Source organism: Zonotrichia albicollis, chromosome 19, assembly GCF_047830755.1.
Source record: "Zonotrichia albicollis isolate bZonAlb1 chromosome 19, bZonAlb1.hap1, whole genome shotgun sequence".
NCBI lineage: Eukaryota > Metazoa > Chordata > Aves > Passeriformes > Passerellidae > Zonotrichia > Zonotrichia albicollis.
In genome coordinates this window covers 2,482,241-2,500,438 of record NC_133837.1, presented here as the reverse complement: position 1 = coordinate 2,500,438, position 18,198 = coordinate 2,482,241, and the positions used below count along the sequence as shown (strand labels likewise).

The window sequence follows — 18,198 nt, the reverse complement described above, 5'->3', positions numbered from 1 at the left end:
TTGTCGGAGGTGAAGTTTCCTTTCCGCTGAACAAGAACTCGCTGGGAAATCGCTGTGACACGGGACACATCCCAGCCTGGGAACCCTCGGGCAGCGCGGCAGAGCCTGCCCAGCGCCAGGCTCCGGCGCTGCCCGTGCCAAATCCCCTATCTCGGAGCACAATGTGTTTCCTTTCTCCCCCTGCGCTCGCTCCCGGCTTTGTTAAACGCTCTCGAGGGCCAAAGCCGAGCGGGGCCCGGCACCTGCGGCCAGGCTGACGTCAGGAACACCTGCAGGCGCTGGGAGCATCCCCGGCTCCGTGGGGAACGGCGCTGGGGCTGCAGAGCCTGCCCTGGAATGGAGTCTGGAGCTCTCCAAGCGCCTGTCAGCGGGATGCAGCCTGGGCTGGGCCAGCAGGGCCTCATCCAGGCAGAGGCAAAGGTGCAAAGCGAAGGGAGGGTGCTGGTCCCGCTCATTCCCAGCACTCTGACCCACACCGGGGTTCTGGAGGAATCGTGCACGTTGTGTTCTAGTGGTGTTTATTTCTTGAATGGTGCGCGTTGTATTTTAGTGATGTTAAATCTGATCAAAGACCCTGCCTGCGTCCACACGGTCTCACCAGCAGCTGAGCTCTGACAGCATTTCACTTCAGACCTTTCCCAGCTGTGATTCCTCTCCTGGGGGAGCTGGAAGCTGCATCAGGACGGGCTGGGCTGGAGAAGGGGGCTTGGGCCGGACCAGCGCTGAGCAAAGAGGCAGCCCAGCGGCGCTGGGGAGAGGCAGGATGGAGAACAGACCTCCGAGCTCTTCTCCAAGCCGAGCCCTCCCTGGAGCCCTCGCAGGCGCCCCGCCAGAGCCGGACTGCAAGGCCAAGCTCTGCGTGGAGCAGTCACTTGCCAGGTAAAGCTGATGGGAACCTGAGGCTGCGACAGCTCTGCAGGAGCAGATCCCTGCAGAACATCCCCTGGGACAAGCCTTGTCCTCTCCACGTGCAGTGCTGGGGTCTCGCAAGGAGCTCTAAGGAAAAATTCGATCTGGCTGGCAAAAAGTGTTCCCATGGGAAATTTTGACTTTCTGTCAGAAACTCCAGAGCATTTCTTTCTCAGCCCCAAATAAGAATGAATAGGAACAAAGATTCAGTTTTGGCAGGGGGAACCGGCTTACTAAAGAAAACTCCCAAATTTTTAAGCAAAGCGGACACATGCTATCATTTTTCTCTTTAGACTAAAAGAAAAAGAAAACTCCCAACGATTTTCCAGAAAGGAAAAAAGCAAATTCAGTGAAAACAAAACAAAACAAAACAAAACAAAAAACGCAACCTGTTCTCCCAGCGCTCCTCGATGTGAACTCAGCTGATTTGGCTGATGCCCCTTTCGCTCAGCACGGCCGCTCTGGTGCCCGGAGCAGCCTGGAAGGAGCCTCAGCGAGCGGCTCCGGCTGCAGCTCCCGCTCGGTCCCGGCCCTGCCCCGCAGGCGGCTCCTGACCCGGGGCCTGACTTTCTCTCGGGATTTGGGACAGAAACCAGGGTAGGCCCACGGTCATGAGCGAGTGGGTGGGAGTTGAATGGGGTTATTGTGATCTTTATCTGGGGGGATTATTCCAGGCGGTGTGGGCTTGGCAGGGCAGCGCGGGGTTTTGGCCGTGCCTGGTTTTACAGACTGATAGGTGCGGCCCCAGGGAAGGAGCGGCGGGACTGGGCTGCGGAAAATTGTTTTACGGTAGCTTCGTCCTTGCAAAACATTCACTTCCCAGCAAAGCCGATGGAAAAGGAAAAAACAGAGCGATTTTCGTTTGCAGAAGTCTGACGCGGCCAGGAGCGCACATGGTCTGAAATGCAAAGCCTGGCATAAAAGTGACATATTTTACTGGAAACTGGGAACTCGCTTCCCTTTTATTGGAAATACGTTGGAAGGGAGAAGGATGGTAGGAGCACAGCGCCAGCACAATTACTGAACAGAAGCGTTTTTAGGAGAGTTTGGGAATCCTGCAGAGGAGACCGGGGGTCAGATAGCACCTCGAGACCGCACTGAAATTTACGGCATCGCTGATAGCGGTGACCCTGCAGGCACGGAGCGGGGCTGAGGCTGGGAGAGCCGGACCCCTCCTGCCCTCCGGCCTCGCTGCTGGGCAGGACACAGCGCTGAGATGGGAGCGAGGCGCGGAGCTCCGACCCCGAGCGCTGCCGGGCACCGGGATCCGCGGGACGGCGGAAAAGCGAACCCGGAGCTGACCCCGGCAGCCTCGGGCATCGGGACGTGGCATCTCCCGGCCGCTTCCCCCGTCCCGAGGGGGTCCGAGCATCGCCCCGAGACTGCCGGGACCCCGGAGCCGCCACCGCGAGTGCCCGGTGCCACCGGGCTCCTCTCCCTGCCAAATAACCCGGCTTGGCCGTGCCTTCCTGCCGAAGACGCCGGAGAAGAAATTGCACTCTCTGCAAGGCTCACATCTGATTGTGATTTGGGGAAAAAAATTAAAAATGAAAAGAAGGGAAAGAAAACAAAATAAAAGAAAAAAAAAAAAAAGGAAAAAAGGCGGCCAACCCCGGCCGCTCGGCGAGGGATTTTTCCTATATTCGGAGCTGCAAATATTTTGGAAGCCGGGGCCGTGTTTTCCGTGTAAACAAGGCGGCGGCGGCGGCGGGGCCGGGGCTGCGCTCCGCGGGGCCGGGGAGTCCCGGGGCGGGCAGCGGAGCCCAGTCCGGCCATCCCAACCCGGGGCCGGGTCCCCACGGGCACACGGCTGAGCACCGGCCCCGAAGCCGCGAGGAGAGGAGCGGCAGCGCGCTGGGATCCCGCCCGGAAGCGGCGGTGGAAGATCGGAGGCAACGTTCGGCGGGATGTGCGGGACTCACGGGGGAGAACTGCTCAAGCCCTTAACCCTTGTGCACCTCGGCAGACGCGAGGGACACTCCGTTCCGCCCGGGACAGCCAGCACGGCGCGTTTCTCCCTCCAGATGGAACGAACCGGCTGCTGCCAGCTTCTCATTTGGCCCTGGGGCTCCTTCAAGTCCCCGCCGCCGCCTTCCAGGGCGGCCCGCACCTCCCGAGGATGCCGGGACCGGAGCTGCGGGCTTTGCCCGGCTTCCCTGCCCTGCTCCCGGCCGCCTTCGCTCTCCGGAAGGGGCCAGAGCCCGTCCCGGTGCCGGTCCCGGTCCCGCCCGGGCGCGGAGCCTCTCGGGCTTGGGGCGGCTCCAAGCCCTGTCCCGGGGAGGAGAACGGGGCTGCTGCGAGCCCCGGGATCCCCGGACCGGAGCCGAGCCGTGCTCTGCGGGCCCCCCGGCCGGGACCTGTGCGGGACGGGAGCCCCTGCCCGGCCAGCCAGGGCCCCTTCCCGCTCCTGCGGACATGAACGGAGTTTTCCCGGAATCCTGAACGCTCCTTATCCCCTCTCCTGAGCTCCTTGCTTTTTCCTGCTTCGCGTTTCCGAGCTTCCCCTAGCTCTGCTCATCGGAGTCCCCCGCTAACCCGGTCCTGTGCCGCCGGCTGCCTCCGGTGTCCCCGTCCCACGGCCCCGCGGCTCTCGGTATCCCCTGCCCCAAATTGCTGTGCCCTGCCCGGTGGTCCCAGGCTCCCCGTGCCCGCCGTTTCGCACCTGGACGTCCCTCGCTGTTGTCACCAGCGGGCTCCCGAGTACCTCAATGTCCCCTGCCTTGAGCTGCCGGGCGCCTCAGTGCCCCATCCCCTGTGCTCCCGAGCGCCTTCACATCCCCGCTCCGCGCTCCGAGGTCCCTGGGTGTCCCGTCCTCACCCCTATGCTCTCCGTTTAACCTCAGCGTCCTCCTCCTCTCCGTTCGCAGTGTCCCTGCTTGTCCCCGCGCTGCTCGGCGTGTCCCTGGATGTCCCCGTGCCTTTCTCTGCCGTCCCCCGCGGCTCCTTCGCTCTGCCCTCCCTCCGCCTCCCCTCCGGGGACCTCCGCGCCCCGGGCCCGTCCTCCTCCCGCCGTGTCCGCGCCCGCGGCCGGGACTCACCCACGCACTCGTTGGCCTCCCGGGCCGTCGCTCGCTGCCAGGGCCGATCGTAGTGGAAGGGCTTGCAGCGGTCGCACTCGGGGCCGGCCGTGTTGTGCTTGCAGTCGCACACCAAGCTGTCGTCGCGGTCCCGGACGCAGCGCGACGCGTGCCCGTTGCACTTGCAGCGCCCGCCGACCTGCAGGTCGGACACGGCGTAGAAGTAGGAGTCGCGGGCCAGCTCGGAGTCGTCCTCGCTCTCGTCGCCGAAGGTGTGCAGGCGGCTGAAGGTCACCCTGATGTCGGTGGCCGTCACCCAGTCCTGCAGCACGGGCGAGTTGTCGAAGTCGTGGGCGGTGGGGCGGCCGTCCAGGGTGCTGAAGGCGATGAGGCCGCCGGAGAGGGGCCGCACGTCGGTGTGCGAGTCGGTGCACACCGCCTCCTGCTCGTTCTGCTTCGTGATGGCGGCGCGGCTCGGCTTGTTGTACATCTTGCGGCACTGCGTGGAGTAGAACTGGAAAGGCACCCAGGTTTTGCCATAGTCCATGGACTTGTGGATGGCCATGGACTCGGGGCGCGGCGAGCAGAACTGCAGGCTGACGTAGGTCACCTCGAATTTCTTGCCGAGGGACAGGGTGAGGGTGACGTTGTGGGGATACTGGACGTAGCTGTCGGACTGCCAGCAGGTCAGGTTGTGCGGGTTGTTGAGGTCGGTGAGGAAGGAGGGCGGGTGGGCGCGCTTGGGGTCGGAGGCGTTGCAGAGGTGGCAGGTGCGGACCTGCTCCTCGCCCTTCTCCGTCACCACGCAGTACCGCGACGGCGGCTTCCCGCAGGTGCTGGACACCTTCACCTCCTTGCCGAAGGCCGAGTTGACGAAGTCGGGGATGCAGCGGCGGGGTAGCCCGTGCTCGTCGTAGCAGGGGTCGGGCTGGGCGCTCTGCACGGCGAACATGCTCACGCCGTGGTAGCCGCCGCGCAGGGGCTGCGCCAGCCACGCCGCCGCCAGCAGCAGGGCCAGCGGCGCCTCCGCTCCCCTCCGCGGCATCCTGCGCGACCTCCGCGCGGCGCGGGGACGGCGGGGCCGGGGCACACGGGGCTCGCCGGGAGCCGCCGCCTGACCGCGCCGCTCCGCGGGGCACCTCGGCCGGGGACGCGGTGCTGCGGCTCAGGGAGCCCGGAGCATCGCCCGCCCCGCGGCCAGCCCCGCGGAGAAAGGGGAGACCGCGACGGCGGCGGCACCACAAAAGTGGGGCTGGCGGCGGGGCTGGGTCCCGCCTGCCTCCCGCCCCGGCCCTCGCACGGAGAATGACTGGCGGTCCCAGCCCCCGCCGCGTTTGAGGTCATGCTAAAGGAGTGACATCGCGCTCAAGGAACAGAACAACGACATCCACTGGCGGCTCAGCCAGAGACGCGCACAGGCCTCGGGGAGGGCGGGGGGGATGGGAGTGGGACGGAGTCCGCCTCGACACCGCGGCGATGGGCGCGGGGCTCCCGGGCCGCCCCGAGGAGCCGGGCAAGGGTCCCTGCGCTGCCCCCGTGCCCCCGACGGGGCTGGGGGAGCCGGGGCCGCCCGCGCCTTGCATCTGGGGATGCTCCGGGGGCGTGGAGCGGGAAGGGGGGAAGCGGCCCGGAGGAGCCCCACGCCCACCTGTGGGGACGCCGGGGGGATCGGGACGGGGACGTGTCCCACCCGGTCCCTGCTGGCCTCCCCTGTCCACCGGGCCAGACGGAGACTGGCCCCTGAGTTGGATCGGAAGGGAACCGGCCCGAGTGGGCTCCCGCAGCCCTGGGACAGGAAAGCCGGTGCCGGGGAAATTTAACGGGGGAACAGAACACGGGAACTGCTGGGCCTGGCGACCCCCGGCAGGTGTTTTGGGGGGCTGGTCTCGGGGAAGAGGAGCAGTCTCTCTCTCACAGCCCCGGGACAGACCGGGCACGAGGGGCTGCGCTCCGCCTCTTGCCGCCCCCCACCTCGCTCTGCAGTTTGTCGGCTCTCCCGTTAAGGCAAGGAAGGGGTTAAAGGGCGGCACTTGTCCCGCACCGGGCCGTGCCCAGCCCCGCTCTGCCCTTCCCACCCACCCGGACCCCCGGTGCTGAGAGGCTGCCCCGACGGCGCTGCCCCCGGCCCCGCTGGGGCTCCGCTGAGATCCCGGCCGGGGACACAGCCCGGGGGACGGTACCGACACCCCGGAGAGAGCCCCGGGAGGGAGCGGAGCTTCCCCGCCTCGGCTCCCGGCTCCCGGCCGCCCTGCTCGCCCCCCTTCCCTCCCTCTTTGATTAAAAGGGCACTTTTATTTTTCCAACGGAGGTGCCCTCTCTCCGAGCGCTGCCCACGCCGTGTCACTCAAGCGGCCGGGCCTGGCACGGCGGCGCGGTTCCCTCCCCGGAGAGCGGCGGCGAGGCGGCCCGAGGGGCCGGGGGCTGCCCGGGCAGCGGCGAGCCCCGGCCGGCCTCCGCCCCCTCCCCTCCGCCCGCCCTTCTCCCGCTTTGAATTCCTTGCCACCGAGCTGAATAAAAGTGGTTGTTGTAAATTGAATTAGTGCCTGATTAATCTGCTCCCGGGCCTGCTAGCCCAGCGGGGCGTCTTTGGCAATGCAACCGCCTTCCCTGCAGGGCAGCGGGGCTCCGCAGCCTCCCTGCCCCCACCGCTCCCCCCGGACACCCCCAGCCGCCCCCCCAGCCCCGCCGACCCCGGGATTTGTTAACTCTTCCCCGGGAAACGGCCCGTCCGTCCCGCTCCCTGCGCCTCCATCGCCGGGGGAAGAGGAGAGGAGTGCAGGGATGGGGACGGGAACGGGATAGGGATGGGGATGGGGATGGGGATGGGGATGGGGATGGGGATGCGGATGGGCCGGGGCTGGGGGAGCTCCGATCCCTCAGGTCCTCCCCGAGCCACCCAGGGACTCGGCCGCAGTCCGGCACACCCGGGACACTCACGGACAGTCCCGGGATCCCCCAGCCCCGGAGAAAGCTTTAATCCCATTCATGAATGGGGGCCTGTTCACGGAATTGGGATGGGAGGTGTGTGCTCCCGTCCAGCTCTGGGAGGGCACCTCAAGGAGGGAGGGGATAATTTGGGCTGAGCTGTCCCGGGCCTTGGGGGCCAGGCCGGGACAGGGAACGGGGAAGCCCCGGGACATCTCCGGCCGTGCGGGAGCTGGGAGACACCGGGGATGGGAATCCCCTGCCCGGAGCCCCAGGTTCGGGCCACAGACTCTCCAGGTGCCCGCCATCAGCATCTCTCTCGGCGTTTGCGATCCCCCGCTTCACTCGGCCGGCGTTTTTCCTTAGGCCCCGCGCGTCCAGGAGCAGCGGGCGCTGCGGGTTCCCTGTCCGGCCGTGTCCGGGCCGTGCCGGGAGGGACAGGGGCAGGGACACGGCTCCTGTGCCCGGAGGGACTCGCGGGGCCCGCAGCAGGTGCCGCTGCCGGGGCCCTCGGGGAAAGGTGCGGGTTTGGCCCCGGCTGCTCCGGACTCTCCCGGACCCTCTCGCCGGCCCGGCCGCGGCCCGGGAATGCCCCCAGGGTGCAGGGCAGGGCTGAAATCTCAGCGTGTCTATAAAATCCGGGAGGGTTTCTAAAGGCCGCCCAGCCGCCCCTCAAAGCCCGCACGGTCCTTCCCCGCCTCACAGCAAAACTTGGGGTGAATGTCAGGAAAGCTGCCCCCGCGGAACTGCCCCGCAAAGCCGAGGTGCTGCCTAATCCCATTAGCAGTGTGTTAATTTAACAACCTTCCTGCGCTGCCGAGCGCGGGGCTCCGCGCTGCCCGCCGGCGCTCCCGGGGCTGCGGCTCTCGCCTCCCTCCTGCCCTTCTCGCTGGGTTTATTCGGCGTTTCACAACCCCCGGGGTTTGTAATGGCTCTTGCGGTCATTAACGTGATTTACTGAGGCTTTCTCCTCTAATTACCTCGCCCTCGAGCTATTAAATGCATGTAAGCAGCTCGGCGGGGACCGAGGCGCAGCTCGGCGGGCCCGGGCCCGACTCTGCCGGGCCCTTCGGGGCCGGGGCCCGGGGCTGTCCCGGGAGGGTGGAACGGGGGATGCTCGGGGAACCAGGCTGTGCCCTCCGGGGATCGCCCCCCAGCTCGAATTTGATTTTCCTGTCACAAAGCGCCAGCCAGCCCCGGCCCTGTCCTGCCTCGGGACGGGACGGATCCTCGCCCAAGTCAGCCCCGGTGAGATGCCGAAACATCTCCGGTACCAGCCCCGGGGCCGGAACACTGCTGGGACCAGCGCTGGAACATATGCGGCGCCTACACCGGGAACGAAACAGCGCTGGGACCGCAGCGGGGCATCATCCCCTGTCCCCCGGTCCCTGCCCGGGAGCGCGGCCGGCCCCAGGTGCGGGCCCGGGGGTTGAGCGTCAGGGCCGGGGCAGAGCGGAGCGTACCCGTTTGGCCCGGGAGAAGCCCCGGGACCGCAGAACCGGGAAGGATTTGATTCCAGCCGCACCGGGAACAGCGGGAAAGGCGGCCCCGGCGCTCGGAGCCCGTTTTAAAAGTCAAATGGCTTCGGGCGCCGGAGCTCGTCCTCCTCGCCGGGAACAATGCGCTGCTGCTCGCCCACCTCCCCCTGCACCGCCCGGGCTCGGGGAAGGGAGGGGGAGAGCAGAGCGGCTCCTCTGCTCCCCGGCTCTCGGGGGGCCGTTCCCCGGCGGGACCGGGAGCGGCTGGAAAGGCAGAGAAGACCCGGGTTGAAATAATCAGGAGCGATTTATTCCCCTGGAGTGACAGTTCTTTTGAGCAGTTGCCGAATGGCAGTTTCTGTCTTTCTGAAAGCTTTTCTTCCAGATTCTGTTCAGATTAGGCTGGGGAGATGAATGAGGCCATTATCCAGCCCAGTAGCTATTCTGAAATGCCAAATTAATTACCAAGGGCTAAATCAAGGCGATGGGGGCTGGAGGGGAGGGGGGGCGGCGGTTTGAGGTGTGAAAATATCTCCGCGATCTTTTAAACACGGGCACGGCGGGCGGCCCGGGCTGCTCGCTTCGAACCCCCTAAACTTCGCTCGGGGGCAGCGGCGGCCGGAGCCGGGCGGAGACACCGAGGAGAGGCCGCGGGCCCCGCTCCGGTTCCCCTGGCCCGGCTTCGGCACGGCCCCGCCGCTGCCGCATCCCTCACCTCCGGCGGGGCTGAACAGGGGCTGAACTGGGGCTGAACCGGGACCGAACCGGGGCTGAACCGGGGCTGAACCGGAGCCGAACCGGGGCCGAGGCCGCTTGTCCCGCTCACGGCGCCTGCGGCCGCTCCGGTACTGCCCGGCTCTCCCCGCTCCCCATCCCGGGGACTCTCCGCCACCCCCGCGCCGGTCCCGCAGCGCAGGGAGCGGCAGCCCCGCTGTCCCAGAGCCGTTCGCAGAGGTTTATCCGCAGCCAAGCCGCCGCGGAGTCAGCGCGGGGCATTCCCGAATTCCCGCAGCTCCGAAGGGCCGGCTCGGGGATGGGAAAATGATCAGTCGGTCGCGTCTTTGCCATGAGAGAGGGAAGGGGAGGTGGAGGGATTGCGCAGAGATGCTGATCCATAACTCGGTTCGCGTTGCTTGGCTTGGACGGTCACAGAAACACCGCGGAGAAAGGGGAGAAGGACCAGTTGCAAGGGAATTAGGGAAAAAGGCACCGCTGGCTCTTCCCGGGCTGATGTCTCTCCGCCAGCACAGATGACAACATTTGCACATGACATTCAATCCTCTACCCTAAAGCTCTGTGGCTCCCGGCAGGCTGTTATTGTTATTATTGTCGCTCTAATATTTACGCTTTGCTCCCAAACAAGTGTAATTTCCCCGATCGCTTTGTAGCTCCTTGGCCCCTAATCCAGTTTTCCCTTCAGTTCCCGGGAGACCACACCTCTGGCTCCTCTCATTCATGGGGAAGAAAAAAAAAAAAAAAGAATGGAAGGAATTTTTCATTAAAAAGTAACCGTTTAGGAAAAGGAGGGTCAAGCCTGACTCCGTTTTGGACATGGGCCTGATGCTGATTTAGTTTTAGACATCGGGCTGATGCTGAATCCCTGCAATCGCCCACGGTCAGCGAGGGACATCCCAGCTCAGCCTGGCAGCACAGCCAGGCAAGACTTCTCCTCGCACTAGACAGTCCCTGCAAACGAGGAATAAGCACGGAGGAGATTTCCCAGGGGCTGGGAAGTGCGCTGGAGAAGGAATCAAGCCTTTAATGTAAATTGGCCGTGGCTGGCGGAGACCACTGAACACTGGGCTATTCAGCATCTCTGTGAACCTCTAATGATCAACTCGGTTTTCAATTATACACCCACAATTGCCACCAAGTGAGATAAGCCTCCGGAATACTATATTTCCTCTTGCAAAATGTTTTCTTTAGAGCGGGCAGGCTGGGAAGCTCAGTGAGTAATATTTGATTTATTTTCAGTGGAGCTGAGGGACACCCAGATCCCGGCTGGCCCCAAGAGGAGCCAGGATTGTCCGGAGCGGCTCAGGCACTGCCGGGAACTCGCAGGTGGATCCAGCCGCTGCAGCTCTCATATACTCCAGGAAAACAGGGAGCAACGACGTCAAACCCTTTGATTTATTTGTGTGCTTCCCTACAGAAACAACGTCTTCGTTTGGGTGGGTGCAGATGGAGCACAACACAAACCAGGCAGCTTGGGCTGGGAAATGCTGCCGGGAAGCACCAAATCCAGGGAAAAACGGGTCCAGGACCAGAGCAGACCCTCCTGCCCAGCTCCTCCTGCACCCCAAATAAAAGCACCCGAAGCCATTTGGTTTTTAAAACAGGCTCCTGCATTTGGGAGCTGTTTCCAAGTCCAAATCACTGTTCTGAGCAATACATGACAGGGATGGGACAAGAGGGACTCGGTGACCTCACAGCAATGTCCTGAGCTCCAGGGGAAAGAAATATTCGAACGAACAGGGAACTCGGGCACGGGGAATGCCCCGGGACAGCTGGAGAAACCTCCCTGCTCTGAATTGATGGAGGCCTGGGGGGACCCCCTGCACTGCTGGAGGGAACATCTCCGCGTGTTTCTGCAGCCCCAGTTTCAGAGATCTGCAGGACTCTGCTGCCAGGCTGAGGTGTGGGAGATGTGGGGTGAAGGAAACAGGTTTGGGGTTGGAGGAGGCAGATTTCTGTATAAATATTGCTGAGGATCTGTGCGGAGAGGAGGGATGGGGACATCCAGTTTATTCAGTAAAATATTTAATTCAGAGAGACCTCACTGAGGTTTTTGGTGCCACTCTGCAGATTTTATTTTTAGATTATCAAAGCATCTGCCTGGCTCTGCTGCCCAGTTGTGTCCACAGTGTCCACTGGTGTCACTCCATGTGGGAGAATTTTTGCTCTGGCATAAGAAACTGGCCCATGCAGAGATTTTCTATCTCGATCACAGATTTCACACCGCAACAATACGGGACCTGTGGAAGGTCGTGGAGCTCAGACCCGGATCTCAGCGGGAATGTTCCTCCCCTGTGAAAAGCAATTCCACCTCCTTAAGCTGGTGTGAGGTAAAGGTGGAACCTGGGCTGGGCTTCCAGGGGAGAGGGAGGGAGCGTGGCAGAGGCTGGGGCCGGGGCGGGCAGGGCTGGGTGGATTTCAGCTACCAAAGGAGCAGGATTACTGAAACACGGATCCCCAGAGCCTCTGGATGGCCAGCTCTCGGGAACTCCCTTTGCCTCTCAATTAACTCTTCTCCAGCATCCCCTCCGCAGTGACAAGTGGGCTCCGACTGCAGCTGGGGCAGTCCCGGGCAGGCTCTGCCTCAGCATTGCAGATGAAGGAGCCGTTTTGTTGCTTTCTTTGCTTAGAAGTAATAAAAAGAAATATATTCCAGAAAGCATCCTGTTCACTGAGGGAAGGAGTGGGGATTTGCAGGGCTTGAGCCAGCAGAGCTGGGGCAGGGCAAAGGGGGTCATGCACGGCCCCCTCCAGGTTTTGGGTTTGCATCTTCCTTAAGGGAATTGTCCTCTGGAATCAGACGGGGCACGGCGAGTGCTGGGGCCTTCCTGGCACCCCAAAATCAGGGTGCTGGGAGTGAGCCCCTGCCCAGCCCTAGGCAGAGCCCTACCATCTTTCCGCAGGGCGCTGCGCTGCGTTCGGGCTCCTTTTGGCAGCCATCCTAATCTAATTATAATGAAGGATACATTAAGCGGGGATGAAGTGGCCCTCGAGTGGCTCTACCCCTCTAAAGGAGCTCGGGGAGAGGCGGCGGGAGCGGCTCCGGCCGGGCTTTGGGGATGGGGCCGCAGCTCCATGGAGGAACCTTCCCGTGCCCCCTCCCGGGACACGGAGCCCTCATTCCACCCGTGCCAGAGCTGGGCTTACTCAGAACCATTCCTGCCAATGCTGGGCTCCCTCGGATCCACCCCTGGGCTCACTCAGAGCCATCCCTGCCGGTGCTGGGCTGAGCTCCGAGGTTCTGTCCCGGCGCTGTCCGTCCTTCCAGCCGTCACCAATGCCATTCATTAACCGGCGCAGGCCCCCGTGCCAGGCCAGGGGGCACGGCTGGACCTGAGCGAGCAGAGCCCAGAACCCCGGCCCATCCCCTGTGTGCCGGGGGGTCCGCACCGCCCCCAGCCCAGCCGGGACCCCCGGCCCGCTCCGGTCCGGCCCCGCTGGCTGGAGCCCCGGGCAGGGCAGCGCTCGTTCCCCGGCAGATCCCTCGCTGTCCCCTGCTGCTCAGCGGCACCGTTCCCTCCTTGGAAGCCGATCCCGGCGTGCCCGAGCCCCGCAATGCCGGAGCAGAGCGCACGGGAAGCACGAAGGGGCGGGGATGGAGGGGCGGTGGGAGAAGGCGAATGGAGCGCTCCGGGTCAGCCTCAGTTTCCCCGGACATGGAGCAGAGAGCGCTGCTCGCAGCCTTGGGAAAGCTCAGGAGGCAGGAAAGGCAGCTCCGAACTTCAGCTGAGGGGGCTGCTAGTCTCACCTGTGCCCACCTGGGCACGTCCCCGTGTCCTGCCCGCCCTGCTGCCCCCAAAGGAGGATTGAGGACGGCTGCTCCAGCCCGGCTCTGTCGTGATTCCAGCCTCTTTTCTGGGCTTGGGTGAGACTTTGTCCCATTCGTCCCATTTGCCCGAGGGTGAGATAAACCCTGTCACAAACCCCGTGTTCTCCTCACGGCTGACGTGGGCACAGCATTCGGGTGCCTGCAGAGGACACCGAGTTTGTCACCAGGGTAAGGTAAAGTGTCCCTCTCCCATCCAGCTTATCCCAAGGAGCATCTGCAGTGTAATTTGCACGGAGTGATTACTCTCACTTAAAGCGAGCCGGGAAAAAGGAAATTCGCGGGAAGAGGCGATCCACAGAGCCTGAGGCCCTGCTGCCATCTGCTGGGGTCCCAGCGCCGGGCCGGGCCGGGCCGGGTCCTGTACGGGGCAGGGACCCTCCAGGGGGCTGCAAGGGGCAGGGCACGGGATCCCCAGCCTTGTTCTTGTGGGCCCGGCCCTCTCCCGCTGCGGCCTCGTGTGGGAGCAAAACCCCAAACAGCCCCAAGTGTGCAGCTGAGGATCCTGGTTGTCCCTTGCTCCTCTGGTGTGGCGGTGTTTGAGGGTCCCCAGGACCAGGGAACAGATGAGGATCTTGACTCCATGTTTCAGAAGGCTGATATATTATATTATATTATATTATATTATATTATATTATATTATATTATATTATATTATATTATATTATATTATATTATATTATATTATATTATATTATATTATATTATATTATATTATATTATATATCACATCATATCATATCATATCATATCATATCATATCATATCATATCATATCATATCATATCATATCATATCATATCATATGGAAAATGATATACTAAAACTATACTAAAGAAAGGAGACATCAGGAGGCTAGAAAAGAATGAATAATAAAAACTCGGGACTGCACAGAGCCTCGACACAGCTGGACCATGATTGGTCATCAAGTACATTCAATTCACATGAGATCAATCAAACATGCACCTGTTGGTAAACCATCTCCAGACCACATTCCACACAGCCATATCAGACAGCTGTTGTTTATATTCCTTTTCTGAGGCCTCTCAGCTTCTCAGGAGAAAATTGCAGTGAAAGGATTCTCATAAAATATCACAGTGACAATTTGGGATGTCCCTTGCTGAAGTATTTCAGCCCCTGCATTTGGGAAGGCAGGAGCCCAGCTCCTGAGGGTGCAGGACTCTGGTTTATACTCAGATTTACACCCTGGCCATCATAAAATGTGCACCCAGAGGCGAAGGGGCGGTGGCAGTGAGGGGTGGGACACGGCTGGGTGGTGCTGCCTCGGTAACCTGCGGCTGTGCTGGGTGACAGGGCTGCGTGAGAGTCTGTCCAAATTTTCCCTCTTCTGCCTCACGATTGTCCTTGGGAGCCCACTGAAGAGAAGACCCCCCCCTGTCTAGAATATCTGGCTCTGAAGGAGAAAAGTCACACGCCACAGACCCTGAGACCTGAAAGCTCAGTGTTGAGCTATTGTTTTCACAGGTGTGTTTGCTGTAAGCTAAGAAGAGGGCACCATGCCCCGTTTGCAACAACAGCAGCTCTGGAGCAGTCCCACCTCTCGGCCTGGCTGGACTTCTCCTGAGTTTTGGGTGGTCTCTCACAGAAGACCCTCACCTGTTTTACAACCACCATAGCAGACAGACTGAGATGTAAGGAGCCTCTCCACTAAGGACTGAGACATGAAACTCCTAAAAGGCCCCTCTGCTCCTTTCAAGGACTGGGACTGAAACCCCCAGCCCGGGGGAGGTGTGCGGGGAGGCAAGCTGACCGAAGCGAGATGTTTGCCTGCAGGTTGTGACCACTGGACCGAGAACACATTGGCTCTCATTTACTGCTGAGAACATGGACTACCTGTTACATCTGTTCCCTATTGTATCTGTTTCCCCCCCCACACACAATTTTCAGTAATAAAAGCCTCTGAGTTAGCTAGAGCTTTTGAGATCTCCCCAGCGTAGCAGGCGCACCCTCGGCTGGACTGCACCAAAGGACTTCGTCTCTGCGTTGGTAGCTATATCCCCACTCCCTCTCTCTCTCTCTCTCTCTCTCTATCTTTTTCTCTCCCTTAATCCCTCTATCACATTTTTGCTGTAGTTATTTCAATAAAACCACATTTGATTTTATTATCACTGCAAACCCCCTTGTACCGTGTTGGGTGTTTGCACTCTGAGATCATTCCTACGAACCATCAGGTCATCTGTCCACGAGGATGGACCCTGACAGGCTGTGACAAGGGAAGGAGAACAAACTGCCCTGGCCTCAGCCCCGAGCACTGCCAGCTCCACCTCTGGGTGTGTGGGGCTGTCTGGGGACATTTCCAGCTGTCCCCAGGCCTGGGGGAGCCCAGGACAGGCCCAGCATGCAGCCAGCTCCAGGCATTGCCCAGATTTATTCATTTTTTGCCCAGATTTATTCAGTGCCATCAGGAGCTGCAGCGAGTCCTTGTGTGGGCACAGCTGAGCTGGCAGTGCCCAGACCGAACTCCTGTGGGCACAGCCGAGCTGGCAGTGCCCAGACTGAGCTCCCGTGGGCACAGCTGAGCGTGCAGTGCCCAGGCCGAGCTCCTGTGGGCACAGCTGAGCTGGCAGCGCTCAGAGCGAGCTCCCGTGGGCACAGCTGAGCTGGCAGTGCCCAGACCGAGCTCCCGTGGGCACAGCTGAGCTGGCAGTGCCCAGAGTCAGCTCCCGTGGGCACAGCTGAGCTGGCAGTGCCCAGACGGAGCTCCTGTGGGCACAGCCGAGCTGGCAGTGCCCAGAGTCAGCTCCCGTGGGCACAGCCGAGCTGGCAGTGCCCAGACTGAGCTCCTGTGGGCACAGCCGAGCTGGCAGTGCCCAGAGCGAGCTCCCAGAGCCCGGTTCGATTGTTGGGGAGCTCACAGGAGCTGTGCTGCTTTGGGAAGTGAAGGTGCTGCTGGTTAAGGAGGCTCTGAGGTGTTCGAATCAGAGGGCAGCCACAGACAGCATGGCACCCAGGGAATTCCAGCGCTCACATCGTCCCTGCTCCCCTGGGCTGACCCGGGGGTCTGCCGGAGGCAGAACACTCCTGGCGAGGGTTTTACAGGGATTCAGTGTCCGGCTGAGCTGCACCCGGGGGGTGCTGAGCCCGCTCCATCCGTGCAGTTCTCCGACAGGACACGGGGTGGAAACCTCAGCCCGCGGGAAAGCCGCTCCCGGCCCGGCTGTTCGCAGCGCTCTGCCCCTGCCGGGGCTGCCGGCGCTCCGCCTGACACGGATCGGGCAGGAATGCCGTGCTGAGCAGTGAGCAGAGCGCTCCAGCCTCGGCTGAGTGTCCCCGGAGCCGGGGCTGAGCGCAGAGCTGGGAGTGCCGGCAGCCCCAGGGCAGATCAGATCCGATCAGACTCATCTGCCCAAACTGGGACAGCTCCGGAGCCCTCCCAGCCCAGAACCGGCCACAAAACCCTCCACAACTCAGCAGACTGGGTCATGCAAAGTTCTGCCGTCTCCACCTCCACGGCAGGTGGAAGGAGAAGGTCTGGGGTCAGCTCTGCCCACAGCGAGGGCTCTGCCCCAGTTTCATTTCTCAAGGGCTGCGGAAGAACCTGTCAGGATCCTCTGAGTGTGCTCTGAGAAATGAAAAACACAAGTTGTGGGGAAAACCAGAGCAAGAAGGTTCCCTTTTCAGTGACGCTGCTTCCCCTTCCCTCCGAGGACAGGAGGAGGAGGAGGCTGAGAGCGGCCCTGCAGGGCTGGGATCCCATTCCTGGGGAGCTCAGGGCCGGGGGAGCAGCGGGCTCACCCGGAGCCTGTGCAGCTCCAGCAGCGCCACGGGGCTGTGTAAGGACAGCTCAGCATCCCAGAGCTGCTGGAAATCCCTACTCTGGGCACCAGCAGCAGCACCCCAGGGAGATGTGCTGGCATTTTTGGGGGGCTGAAATGCTCCATTCCCAGTGTGGGGCTGAGGTGGAGGTGCTGTTTCAGGGAATGTGTCTGGGTGTGGGGCAGAGAGGAACGGGAACAAGGCTGTGATGAACTGAATTCAGTGCAAGGTGAATTTCAGTGTCCAAGGCCAGGCTGGATGGGACTTGGAGCACCTGGTTGAGTTCAAGGTGTCCCTTCACCTGCCAGTGGTTTGGGACAAGAGAACCTTTAAGGTCCTTTCCAACCCAACCCATTCTTTGTCTCTGGGGTGTTTAGAGAGAACCCAGAGGTCTAAATGAGCTCATCGGAGCACAGCCTCAGCTTCCTCCTCCTGCTGGGGCTGGGTGGCAGCTCCAGGGGCAGGAGCTGAGCTGGGATGTACCAGAGCTGCTGGTGCTCCATGGCCTGCTCTGGCTGAAGCTCCAACAGCTTCATCATTGCTGGTGTCACCACTGTCACACTCAGTCCTACCCCTCCTCCTGGCGGTGACCACTGGGGATGCCATTCCTGCTCTCTGTGTGACCCTAAAAGCCACCTGGGATCACTTCCTGCTGCCTGCTGTGGCACCAGCACGCCCAGGTTCCCCTGAGCTCAGAGCAGCCAGCAATAACGAGGAACACAGCTCCCTGCTCCAGGATCTCCCGGGAACATGCTGATGCTGACATCTCCTGGAGGTGGCCCTGCTCCAGAGCCCTTTCCCCGAGCTGGCTGCGGCAGCCTGGTGGCCCCACGCGCTGTTTGTCACTGCTGCAGCCCTGGCACGGCCCCTCCCTGCCCTCCTCCGCTTCCTTCCGCCGCCACGAGCCCCCCCAGGCCATGTTTGGTAACTTCCTCAGCTGCCCCGGGCCCCCAGGAGCAAAACAAGGAGCTGCCCGTGCCTCAGGTGGGGAGGGCAGGGACAGGAGGGGACACGCTGCGGCCCCGGCAGCCAGAGCAGCTTGGCCTCTGCAGCTTTGGCCCTTCAGACACCTCCCAGCTCCTCAGTTCAGTTCTCAGCCTGAGTAGCTGACTCTGAAATGAGGAGGTGGGAATGGGCAGGAGGGGTGGGAAAGGTCAGAGTGGCATCCCAGGCTGGCACCAGTGAAGAGCTGTGGCCAGGAGGAGCTGGGACACAGAGCTCTGTCGGAGCCCTTGGCTGTTTCCCAGCTCAGCGCCCTGGGGCAGGTGGCACCGTGACATCGCCACCTGATCTTCCCTGTCCCGCTATTTTTGCTGCCCTAGGATTTCTTCTGAACTGCTGGTGGCCGCTCAGCTGGTGGAGGCCGGGCCCATGTCCCTCCCTGGGGTTTCACCTGGCGCAGGTGACGCAGGCACTGCGTGTGTGCTTTGCACAGCGGCGTTTGTCTCCGTGGGCCACCAACGAAAGGGGATTTCGGCTCTGACTGCGCTTGCTTTTTTTAAAATTCACTGGAATTTCACTGCTGAACCCA

The 18,198-nt window shown here is 62.0% G+C and overlaps 1 protein-coding gene across 1 annotated transcript in view; it reads right to left on the bottom strand.

Moving 5' to 3' along the window:
- The window catches only part of NTN1 (netrin 1), a 79,150-nt gene extending 73,867 nt beyond the window's left edge, over positions 1 to 5,283 (bottom strand). The window contains exon 1 of the mRNA XM_074555253.1: positions 3,948 to 5,283. Within this exon, the coding sequence (XP_074411354.1) occupies positions 3,948 to 4,971 (1,024 nt within the window). The 5' untranslated portion in view covers positions 4,972 to 5,283. The remainder of the gene's footprint in view (positions 1 to 3,947) is intronic.
- Positions 5,284 to 18,198: the final 12,915 nt, after the last annotated feature.